Source organism: Myiozetetes cayanensis, unplaced genomic scaffold, assembly GCF_022539395.1.
Source record: "Myiozetetes cayanensis isolate MyiCay16 unplaced genomic scaffold, myiCay2020 scf3, whole genome shotgun sequence".
NCBI classification, from domain to species: Eukaryota; Metazoa; Chordata; class Aves; order Passeriformes; family Tyrannidae; genus Myiozetetes; species Myiozetetes cayanensis.
This window is the reverse complement of record NW_026087521.1, coordinates 9,516,218-9,529,198: the sequence shown is the minus strand read 5'-3', so window position 1 is coordinate 9,529,198 and position 12,981 is coordinate 9,516,218. Positions and strand designations below refer to the sequence as shown.

The 12,981-nt window shown below is 37.0% G+C and overlaps 1 protein-coding gene across 5 annotated transcripts in view; it reads right to left on the bottom strand.

Moving 5' to 3' along the window:
• The window catches only part of CACNA2D1 (calcium voltage-gated channel auxiliary subunit alpha2delta 1), an 843,568-nt gene that overhangs the window by 773,608 nt on the left and 56,979 nt on the right, over positions 1 to 12,981 (bottom strand). For all 5 annotated transcript variants that reach the window (XR_007630104.1, XM_050325466.1, XM_050325463.1 and 2 more), the window contains exon 3: positions 2,925 to 3,041. Coding sequence is in view for 4 of the 5 variants with exons in the window: in XM_050325466.1 (XP_050181423.1) it covers positions 2,925 to 3,041 (117 nt within the window). In the remaining variant the exon portion in view is untranslated. The remainder of the gene's footprint in view (positions 1 to 2,924; positions 3,042 to 12,981) is intronic.

Genomic DNA, 12,981 nt, shown 5'->3' with positions numbered 1-12,981 from the left:
GACAGCCTTTGACATCCTTTGACTGTAAGGCTGTTGCCTGTCTCCCTCCTTACTACTCATACTACTCTCTTCTTCCACTGCACTTTGCGAGAAAATTTTCCATATTCTTTTCATCCTAATTTTTTGCTCTACGGCTAACATTTACTAGTAATAGTGATCTAAAAAAGCCCTCTGAGTTCAGGTCAGAGCTTTCCCCTTTTTCTTTCCTCAGCTAGGTACCTATTTCAAACACCACTTTTATGCTTTATGCTTTTATGTCAAATGTAAAGCCATACACATGGAAAAATAAAAATAGACTTTTTTCCCTTACTGTGGAATAAGTTGCCTTTGTCCAGATTTTTGTTATAATCTCTTCTCATACAAACCAGAGGTGAAATCACAAAGGTTTGTCATGTTATTCAAGTCTTTTGTGTGCAATGCACAGAATCTGGTAATTTTACTTGGTAATTTTACTGTTACAGCTAGAGAGTTTTCTAGCACAAAGTTGCATGAAAACACAATCTGAAATTCAAGAGATATTTCTCATTTAAAGGTACTCTTACAGCTCAAGGGAAAATTACTTATTATTAGAAAAGTCATCACTAATATTTGCTTATTACAACCTTGCCCAAAGATTGATTGTGCACCATGCCCGGCATCCCTGGGGTATGATTGTCTCTGAACAATGACACTGTTGATGTCATTCACTGGCACCTTCCTCATGGCATCACTAGAGGATGTCTGGTGCTCTTGCATCATACTCTTTTCAGGATTCAGGTTTTAATTAAAACTTTGGATCATATCAGCCCCAATGGTAAAACCTGCCGTGCAGTCATTAGTAGCAGTTCCATTCAACACCACTCCTGATTTCAGAGAAAATGTGCCCCATCAGATTTATGAAGAATGAAATTTCAGATAAATTCAGCTTCACTACATAAAGTTCATAAAATGCCAGCATAAATATCGACCTTGAAAAAAGCAGAAAGTGAAATACATATGGAAGGTGAAGAAATTCTCTTAGTAGAAAGCAATAGTTCAGATGCAGGAGATAATGAGTATCTCCTGTGTATAAAAAATAAATAATATGCAGGAAGGTTTAAAATCAAAAGTTATTGAAAGTTCTGATATACGTCTGAGATAACCACAAATAGAAAAGTCTGAATAAGTATCTGAGCAGTTAGGAGCAGCTGGATCAAAGGAACATCCTTCCCCTAATTTAATCTTCTCATATATCAGAGAACTGAATCATGTTACCCTTTCCAAGAAGTGACCATGTGATTGCCTAAAATGAGGTAGCAACCTTCTTCCACATTCAGAGGAAAACTGTCCTGGGGAAAGTTTTTCGAATAGTTCGAGATACTTGTTTAATTTTCTTAAAATTTTAAGATCAAACCACCACAAGCAAACTCCTACATTAATGTTGAGTTTCGAAAAAACATATGAGATTTTTCTGTGATAACTTAAAACCATCAAACTTATACGAGTTGATGGGAAAATGGAGAAAAAAAGGGTGCATTCATAAAGGTCTGCAAATGACTTATAATATTTTGTGATAATAATAGAACGTTCACATACTGCCACATAAACACATGCCCACTGAAGTAAAATGGGAAAACAAGCAAAAAAATCGTATCTATTTTACACTCATTTGAATGAATTAGAGAAGCTTTGGCCTGGATAACACTGATGTACATTGCATGTTAGGGATGAAATGGGAACTGGAAGAGTGAACTGCTAAGAACGAAAGGCAGGACAACGGGTACCTCCTGTGGTATCTCCTTTGTGCACAGATGACACAGTGTGCAAAATCTCATCCCCTACAAGAAGGTGAGTTCTGGCAGTAGCTTTACAGTCACACTGATTCTTCAGCTTCATGGAACGGTACTGATAAAAGGACTGTTTGGGTGGGATTCATCTCCCCCAGCTTTACACACATTTACATTTGAGGGTTCTCTGATTGAGAAAGAGAAAAGTAAGTACTTCTGGGCTATAGTTCATCCCATTTTAAAGTCTTACTCAGAATAAGTCAGGTCAGTCCTTACTGAGAAGTGTCTGTTTTATTTCACTGAACAAAAATGGAGCTTAGGACGACCAGCTGAGTGGATGTCTAGAGTTAGGTGAATTAATCTCTCTTTCTTTCCTCTTTCACTTTAAGTAACACATCCAAGCTCATCTGCAAGCCTATGTGGATATGTAATTGCTCAAGGAAATTGAGTCTGCTGTTTCATCATTTAAACCCTTTTACAATAGCAGTTCTCTGTACCAAATGTGTTTATTATTTTATCCAGATCCCCTCATTCGTGTTTGGTCAGTATCTTCTGAAAAGCACTCTAAAGTCTTATACGAGTGAGTGATGTGAGTAGAAATCATAAAAAGCAATTACCCTTGTCTGGTGTCTTACCAGATTGAAGAGAAAGGGACTGCTGGCAAAAGCATTTTAAAGAAACAGCTACTTATTTACAGCATAAAAAACTGTAAGGTTGCAATGCAGCATGGCCTTCACACAAACAGTTCAGGATTAAATGTGCTGATCCAAAACATAATTGAAATACAGGTTAAATTAGCAAATCAGAAAATAAAACCCTATTTCTTGTTTCCCCAAGATCATTACTGACCGGAGAGTACAGTGATCTTCAAGTCATAAACATTCATGTGCGTCACTTAGAGGAATATTTTCCAATCTATTTATAGCTTGATTTCTTACTTGGACATGGTTCCTATCTGTCGGTCAATATTATAAGCATCTGCCCTGTGCCAGCAAACTAATGAGTTCGTTTTTACCATGAAGTCAGGAGCCATCTTTCTACATGTCATGTCTTATAGACATCACACTGACACTGCCTCGAAGAGTATAGGCAGTAAAAATAACTATAAAACCATGTTTCTATAGTAAATAAATATTTTTTTAAAATACTACATAGAAAACTTAACCCGTTAGTACTCACCACCAAGGCTTTAGACCTGTTACTTAGAAGTTTTTCAATGTCTCTGGCTGCAATTTCCACTAGCTGACGAGGGTTGTTTGCTTCTACAGTATACAAGTCTTTGTTGTTCTTATAAATCTGCAAGAGGAAAAAATGGAAATTAATCAAAATGACACTAGATGTTCAAAATAAACCAACTGACTTGACAGAAGAGGCATCAAGATGTCCTCTGTCTTACTAGACAGTTTCAGGAAGACTACTGCTAGGAAATTCCAAATGGGCCTTGTGAAAAAAATACTTCACCTTTTTATCTGAGAGGTAAAACCTGCCACTAAAAATCATTTAATAAATCTTCAAAACTGATTGGTTTTATTGATAAACTAATTAACTGCTAAATGCTCAAGGAATCTGATTCTCATGGATTGCTAAGAAAGAAGTAAAATGGAAATCCTTTAAAATGACTGAATTTGAAATAAAACAGTTACTGTTGAATTTAATTCTTCCTTGAATTCTGAACAACAAATACCAATAGAAGCAAATAATTTAAGTTATGCTAATGTAATCAGTTTAATCCCTTATCTATTTATTCATATGATAGTGTTAGTATTCATGAGGAAAGAGGAAGAGGAACAAATAGGAAAAGAGAAACAAAGGGAAAAGTAAAACAAAAAAGGGAAATGGGGAAAAATTAAAAGGGAAAAAAGATGGGGGTGGGAAGGAGGGCACAGAACTATAAACGTGTTTCTCCTCTATCATGAATAAAGGTTATCTCTGAGGACCGATTAACTGTCTCCAAAGCAGAACATGTATATGAAGTAGACGATTTGATTTGTTAAACAAAGCCACTATAATGAATTGCATGTAACCACAAGAACTAAAGAAGAAAAAAAGAAGCAAAAAATGCATTTGCCAATCTGCTGTCGTACAAAACCTGGATAAAGAAAAAATACAGTATTTGGGGGAGGAAAAGAAAAAAAGGGTGGATACCTTATGGCTAGATGGGCAAATGGGGAAAACTAATTTATGCAGCCAACAGATGGCCTGAGTTTACTCAAGTACTTTGCCTCTCTGTAAGGCTGCCTGGTGGGGGCTGTGCTGTCTCCCGGGGAGTAATTCCAGGCACAGGTAGGAACGAATCCAGCGCTAATGCACTGGCTGCCATCCAGCAAAAGAGCCAAAAATCTGCCGACCAGACTGAGTCTACCAGCCCCGCCAGGTTTCTCGGGTTAAAGCTATGGAGACCTTAAAGAAACTCACCAAAATATGTCCCTTCTGATGCTGGTAGCTGATAAGTATCACAAAAACTTTTCTGACAACTGCAATTATAGCTGCAAATTTTTATCGGGCATGTCCCATAAGCTGTCATCGGTTTTCATCACTTATGAATTTTACAACACTTATGCTGGGGTTTGGGTTTTTTTCCTTCAGAAGTGCAGTCTTTCCACCAGTAACTGAGTAATAGGAAAAAGATTTAATTCTTCATACAGTAGCAATCATTTTAAAAAATCAGTGCATTGGGAGCAGAAAACTACTATAAAAGAAGACAGTTTCTAATTAACTCAGATTATAGCATGGATACTTTTGAGATGCTTGATTTTAAAAATAGCAACACAGAAAGTTTATCTCATAAAATCCCAACTCTCTTTTTTTGGGGTTTGTGTTTTTTGGGGGTTTGGTTTTGTGTTTTTCTTCAGTTTGTTGTGTTTGAGGGGGGGAGTGGTTTTAGACAGATCTTAATAGTTGAACTGTCTTATAAGCCAATCATTAATCAAAAAAAAAATGGAAATAAAGACATTTTATCCTACAGCTTATCACTCTGAAACACATTAAATTTGCAGTCAGCAGTGTCATTTGGAGTTAAATTGACTGTAGTGACAAAGAACCCTATAGTCCTACAGGCAAGGCAAGAGTAAAAATCAGTTTTATACATCCAGATGGTCTGAATCAAGACTGTAAATTTCAAAGGAACATCTAAATTGGAATGACCATCAAATCTGGTAAAACTCTCAAGTTTTCCCATCATCAGCAAATATTCACCCTAGTCACACAAGGAACAATGCTATGGGTGTTATCAGCTATTCATGTCTTAGTTTCTGAAGAGCAATATAATGCCAAATTCTTTGAAATTCATTCATGACTGCATGAAGTACACCTGCATCCAAAGTTTACTAAATATATAGAAGAATGGTGACAAGGTTTTGTAAATAGTCTACAGCTATGTTGCTACTCAACAGTGAAAGCAGTAATAAAAATTCAGTATAAACTCTTTTCATCTGGAGATTCAATTAGACAGAAACATCTTAAAACTTGGAGAAAGCAGTAGTTCATTGCAAAAATGTAATTTTGTAGTAATTAATTTTTTCACTTAACATTATAAACAAACATTAAGAGAGCAACAAGAAAAGAAAATTCACAGTTGAAATATGGGCTCAAGTAATGCGGGTTTGTAGCAGATGGATGACAGGGATGACTGGGAGACTGCACTGACCAGCTATACAAGGGCAAGTGCTGGTTCTTTGATCTTTAATAACTTAGTGAAATACAGCTTCTAACAGGCTGTGACCCAACAGCTTCAGAAGTTAAGGTGATAACATACTGCATCCAGACAACTATACCTTTGCAAACCACCAACTAGAGAGACAGTATGAATAGTCTATTTGACTTAATTGTAGAATCACAGAATGACCTGGGTTGGATGAGACCTTAATGATTAGCTAGTTCTAACCCCCTGCAATGGACAGGTACACCTTTCACTAGGACCAGGTTGCTCAGAGCCCCATTCAACCTTGTCTCAAACACATCCAAGATGAGGCATCCACAATTTCCCTGGGCACCCTGTGCCTGTCTTACCACCCTCACAGTAAAAAATTTCTTCCTAAGACCCAATCTAAACCTACAAGTTTTCATTTTAGAGCCATTCCCCCTTGTCCTGTCACTGCATGCCCTTGTAAAAAGTCCCTCACCAACTCTCCTGTTTTAGGTACAGGAAGGCCCAGAGACATCTCCAGGCTGAACAACCTTAACTGTGTCAGTCTTTTCTCATAGGACAGATGTTCCATCTAATCATCTTTGATGGAATCTAAGATCATCTCTTAGGTGATCATCCTTGTGGCCTCCCCTGGACACACTCCAACACGTCTATGTTCTTCCTGTGCTGTGTTCCATGTAGAGTAAAGTTACATTAAGCCATACTGGTAAGGGATTAATAAACTGGATGGAAAATTTGCACTTTCATCCCTGAATCTAATTCATTCTTCCAGCAAACATATGATCCTATAAACCTCAGTTTGAAAGTACTCGAATTTTTAACAAAGCCCATTCCTATACGGAAGTTATTCCCATATTTCCAAGCTTCAATGGTTTGAAAGCTGCAGAATATCGAAGTGTTGTACAGTTGTAGGAAAAAAATAAACATGTTCATTTTTCTTCTCCAGCACCAGCTATCAAAAAGTTCAAAAGCGTGAATCACATAACAAGCAGGTCACCACCAAATGAGACCAGAGCACTATTAAAACCTTTGTAACAGACATTGTGGGTCCTACCACCAAGAAAGCCTGACTGTGACACTGGCTTCATAAGCTGCTGTTTGTCGGTGATTTCAAAAAAATGAAATTCAGAACAACCCCACACAGAGGAAACCCCTTCGAGATTTACACAAGATCCCACATAAAGCTTAATCAGTGACTCTTCTTCTCCCCCTTTTTGCTTTAGCCCATGGCAGGGCTTGGAGCACCAAATCTCCCCTGCTTCTACCTGCCAATGAAAGATTTACCCCACAAACTTCTAAACAAATGGCATAAGACATTACTCAGAACTTCACACATTTCCCTATTTTCCTGGAGTGTGAGACTTGTCTCAACTACCAAGCAACAGTCTAAGAAATATTCACTGATTATTTAAGAGGTGTGTATATAACTTATTTATTGCCTACTACCCTTTTCTTTAATTCACCGTAATACTGCAGCAGTTCAGCACAACACTACACAGGGCAATGACAGACACCTCAGGATTTGGCACACTGGGACAAAATTTTTTTTCTCCAAGCCTCTCATCTAGCAGTCAAACACAATTAGCAAAAGCTCATCTCAAATAGCCATAAAGGGTCTTATTGGCAAAGGTGTGCTCATTCGTCTTTCAAAATGCAATTTGGCAGGTTCCACGGCTTGTTAAAAGCTAATTTGAATACAATTTATTAAATTGCTTTGACTGAGTGAATGCAAGTTTCTGTTGGCTTTTACATTTAAAATAATTTTTAGTACTTTAATCACTAAAGTAGAGCTAAAAGCTCTGCAAATTGTCAGTAAAACCCTATTGCTTCTTGCAGATAAAAATCTCATTGCATGACTAAGTAAAACCTGTAAGGTCAGAGCACTGAAACATTTTAAATTTTTTTCTGAAGTCAATGGCCATGCACTTCTTTATTCAGGAAAGACTGTATTAAAATTGCACATAATGAACTGCAAGGGTTTAGGGGAGAGAATATTATGGGGACAGTCACATTTAAAGTGAAACAACACAACAATAGTTGAATGTGGCAAAGATTAGAAAAACTGCCAGCACCTCAGCAGAACGTGCCTCTCTCCATTCAGTCTTCAAGGACATGTTTATAAATCTCTCACAAAGAGACATTCTCCTTGGTTCCTGTAAGGCTCACAAGGGCAAGTCAAACACTTCTGTACAAATTGAGAGAGAATGAAAGATGCCATTACATGACTCTTGCTATATTGTAGCAGGCCTTGGAGCTGACTTTAGCATTGAAAATTTATTTAAATGGCAATCATGCTCTATCACACTCATGAAAAGAATTATTCTCAGCTACAGTAGAATTGCTTTGCCTGTTGTTTGTTTGTTTGTTTTCAAAATGTCAGTCTCACAGTTTAAGAAACAACAGAGCCTTTTTTCTTAAGGAAGTGGTAAGCTGGCTGAGAGCCCAAACATGGAACATGAACAAGCTAATCTCCTTTCCATCACTGAATACTTTCATGGATGTAGAAGTCATACAAGCCAAGTTCAAACCCAGAATTTCAAAAGTTGGCCAAAACTCACAGTTACTTTTCCTACCTTGATATATACTTTGGAAAAGAGAAACAAAATAGCTCAACAATTCCAGTAATACTTATCTGTACCACATAAATCCATGGATGTTTTTAATATCTCAATACTACTTTCAAGACCACTTAGCTCAGCTGGGCTGATGGGACACCTTTGTCAACAAACAGTGCTTTATCACCAAAAGTTTTATCACCAGTCTAGACCAGCTGGAAACTCCCATGATGGCAAAACTACTGCTCAGAGATACTGTGGAACTTGCAAGGCCAAATCAACCAAAACTTTGTGGTGAGTCTTCCTCCATCTTTTCTGACAACAGCTATACCAAAATACTAAAAGTATTTGTGAAATCTTGAGCCAGGTTTTATAAGCTTATATACTAAAGTAATTAACTTGATAAATAAATTTTAAAAACCCCTCCGAATACAGCGCAACTTAAATAAAGGTTGTGTAAACTATTCCCTTCCTGCCCATTCCCCACTTCTGGAGAGGGCCTCCCATGGCCAGTTCCCCCAGTCCTTCCAAAAAGTCTCTTTTGGCTACCTTGTGGCACTAACAGACCTCAGTGACCATGATCTGCCTCTCCAGGAACCTCTGCCTGTACCCCTGCCTGTACTCTGCCCACCAGCTCCACTTCAACCCAGTCCTGGGCTCTGGGATAAGTGTGTCTGTTTCCACCCTGCTCCTTCAGTGGACCTCAACCCTATGCCATAGTTAGCCCGTCACCTAGACAGACCCTCAGATGTTTATTAAATCTTTTCTGAAGTAAGACAAGAGGGCATGGTCTTAAGCTCTGCCAGGGGAGGTTTAGGTTAGATATTAAGAAGAAATTCTTTACAGCGAGAGTAATCAGGCATTGGAATGGGCTGCCCAGGGAAGTGGTGGATTCTCTGTCCCTGGAGGTTTTTAAGATGAGACTGGATGTGGCACTTGGTGCCATGGTCTGGTAACCACGGCAGTGTTGGATCAAGGGTTGGACTTGATGATCTCAGAGGTCTTTTCCAACCTGGCTAAATGTATGATTCTGTGTTGGACTCATGCTGTAGCCTTGTCTCCAACCCATCTCTGGCTCCATCTCCTTTTACTCCTGGTTGGAGGCCCTGGATGAAACCCAGGTTTGGTTCATTGCTTGTCAAAGCTGTCTCTCTGCAATGTGTAATCCTCTGCTAAAACCAGAAAGAACTGAAGAAGGATCCTTCCTCTTTGTGAACAGCTGGGGTTTACATACCTTTGAGATTTATAAACCTAAGGCTGAGCAAGCACCAAAGGCACCTTTACAGTTCCTGAAAAGAACAGGCATTTCCACATACACAACATTTCTATCTGCTCCACAATTAGACAAAAGAGAGTTACCTTACAACTCTTGACTGAAGAAAAATCCTTGTCTAATTAACCATATCATATAATTAATATATAACCATATCATCTAATTAACCATAACATATAAAATAATAATAAAAAAGCTAATGAGATAAAGTAAGATTTTTTTTCCAATTTATACATCAACTTGGCCCAGGATGTTGGTCAGCTCTGAATTCATTCACTGCTCTTTGTTCTCCCTCTGCCTACCAAAAAAATCATTACCCCCAAAAAAATCTAGCATTTCATCCTCAGGAGAAAGGAAACAGCTAGCTTAGGGGGAAAACAAGAGGTCCATTTCCTGCAGAAATTTTCGGCAATGTTAAAATTTTAAAAAACAAACCAAACCAAACCAAAAACTACCTAAGAAATTATAGTTTTATTAACAAAACCCAATGTTTTACAGAATCACAGTTTTAGTTTTAATAACATTGTTCAGCTAACAAAATATCAACTACTAACACCCACATATTTACTAATTTTTTTTTTTTATCAAGGCCATGAAGTTACCTGTCATGATCTCACTTTTGAGAGAAAAGCAGAGAACATACAGAACAGACATCCAAGCATATAATGAGACTTTGGGAGCAGGAAAAGTTGGAAAACAGAAATAACCACTCCAATTCACGTGAATTGTTATTATTGCTAGATATTATTTTATTACTGTAGATATTCTCCTTTATCTCCGATTTTTAGTAGTCACAAACAACTATACAATCTGCACAGAGAAGGAAATTCTATCTTCTTACCAGTGTAATCTATTTCCTAAATTCTATCAATACTTTCTATTTCTAATACACACCAGAGTTTTCTTTCTCACAAGACATTTTTTTTCTTTGAATTAGAAGTAATTCTTTTTGAAACACATTGAAAAATGCTCCTTCCCAAGAAGCATTCTGTATGTTCAAAGAAACCAGTTTATTTTATATGTCTTACTCTCTGTTCCCTATAATGTATAAATAAGATTACAGATGCTCCCTAGCAACTCCCAGATGCCTTCATTCTTGAAATTCATGGCAACAACACAGATGGAAAAAACACCCCAACAGTTTATTGTAGCTGTGGCTTTTCAGAATCACTTGTCTGATCACTGACTCCTGTAAAGGTCTGGGATGACAAGTGACAGGGCAGCTGAAGTGTGGAAAACCATGACATATCATAGTAGTGACATGCACATTAGAAAAAAATTATCAGAGCTAGTTCATTCTTAAGTGAAACACTCAGACTGAATTCTGCAAGACGCTGGGAACACTTACATGCTCAGTTAACATCAGAGAGAGTCTAAGTAGTGCCAGAGTCAACTGGCTCATGTAGGGGCCTACTCAAAGGAAAGCAGATAATCAGGCATACTTTGTAAGAATCTTCATCCACTTTTGACTGTTGATAATTACCAGAGTAGTCCAGAGGACTTTCAGATTAAGAAGGACTTTTTGTAAATGTCACTCTGTATTTAAACCTTCCTGAAACAAGGAATTCAGCTTTGTGCTGAATTCAGCTCTGCACAAACATCTTTTGTTAAGGAAAATGTATTTTTAGGCATTTAATAATTTTGCTTCCTAGTGATATTAATACAGTATTAAATAACATACTTTATTGGTTTCACAGCAGTTTTAGCTCAGGCTTTTAGCTGAGACTGGGTAAGAACCCAAAAATCCCAATCCATGAGGAGTACAAGTGGATCTTTCTTGTAACAGAAGAAGAACAATAGGAAGAAAGCGTTCCACATTTCTTCTGCACTTCTGTTATATTTGGACATGGACACTTATGTAATTTCTCAAACTCACTTATTCATCCGAAATTTTGTCCTGCTTCAGCTGCTCTTAATGCAATTTAACACCTACTGATTCTCTTCTCAAAGGGAAATTTTAAATCTCAGGAAATTAGAAAAGTTTTTTGGTATCTTCTAATCACAAGACTTGGAAATTGATTAGCTTTAATGTTTAGAATTTTTTTGGTTGTGGTGTGCGATTTTTTTCCTGAGGAAAATGTTTAATTTGCTCTCAGCTTCCACGAAAACAATCTGAACACAAGCACCACCAGGACATAATTTATTCTTGTTAAAGCCAATGGAAAATTATAAATTAATCAAGAACAATGCTTTGATAATAGATTATCCAGATCATCAAATAGTAATTAAAACTACGGTAATATTAAGCCATCTCTTCCCTTGAGCTTAAGCAAGCTTTGTTAATGCAGCCACCTATTCTCAGTGACTTACAGCTGGTTTTGCCTGCTGGATGAAGGAACTCTTCAAAATGTCAGTTTATTGCTAAGGGAGTAGAGGGAGAATAGCATCTGCAAATAATAAATGAGGCTCCCTGTGTCTTGACAATCTCTTCATTTTCATTTGGATTGCAAAGAAAACTTGCAGATATGTCTTCAAATTCCCCAGCCTGCATTTTTAAAAATTATTTCATTTTCCTCATATCTCGACATTGGTCAGCAATGTGTAAACTCAACAGAATTTATTTTGAAAAATTCTATTTTTAATGCCTGTAGCTTTGGCATTTGGTTATATGCACAATATAAAAGTGACAGTAGTATAATGCAAATGGGACATACCTTTAATACTGTATTGTTAAAAAAACAATTAATGATTTTGGGAATCTCTAACCAGGCTAACTCATCTCATACATTATTTTAATTCTGGTAAATGGACTCTGACTCCTCAATAAATACCTGAAATGACTACGTTTCACAGTACCAACCCCGTCATAATTCCATGCAAAAAGTAATCCCTACCTCACTTCCCCTCACCACACCCGGCTCAGACAGCAGACTGGTGTCCTTGGCTTAGGGGTGAGGCAAAAGACACAGGTGTGAATATTGTACAACAGCCTATGTATGCTTAGAAGGAACTCAAGTGTTTCAGAGCCTGGCCTCATATACTCCCACTCAGCCATACTTTCTGATAACTATCTGTTCTATTATACACTACTAATTTAAAAAAAAAAAAGTTCCTTTTTTTTTTAATTTTTCTCCTTCTTTTCCTTAGAAAAACAACAAAGAAAAATTGTGCTTTTTGTGGAAAACTGCAGTTGTAGACTACCAGAATCACTCATAAAAAATGGCCTGAACTCAAGGAATTTTTATCAAATATAAACCCGGCAACACAATGAAGATACAAGTGGTTTAACAACTTCAAAACAGTTGATTTTTAAAAATTTTCATTTCAAGATTAAACCAAAATTTAGTTTTGTTTTATATGAGTGAAAAGTCTTCTCCATATAATTGAATGTTTAATCTTTTCTTAGAGTACGGGAGTCTACATCCAGGACAGCTTTAGAGTTACACCAGTTGTGCCTATAAGTGTTGTGATATTAGTAACATTTTCCATTTTCAGGGATGAAGGATGGAGACTGCAGACCAATTTTATTATTTTATATGTCAGAAGACAGAAGTTTTAAAGTCCAGGGTCAAAATAGTGACAAACTCCTCAGAATCTATGACAATCAGAATAGTCAAACAAAATTCAGACTTACAAAGTCCACAGAGAATTCCAGAGAAATGTAAGCTGAATATACTTATTTCTGTTGTTATTCTTAAAATCAAACTATCTTTAAAAAAAAAAAAAGTAGTTCTCATATTTCTTCTTTATATTTTTCTTAATCATAAAAGTCTCCATTACCTCAACCTTAACAAGGTAAGTGTAACATGTTTTGGAATGTGT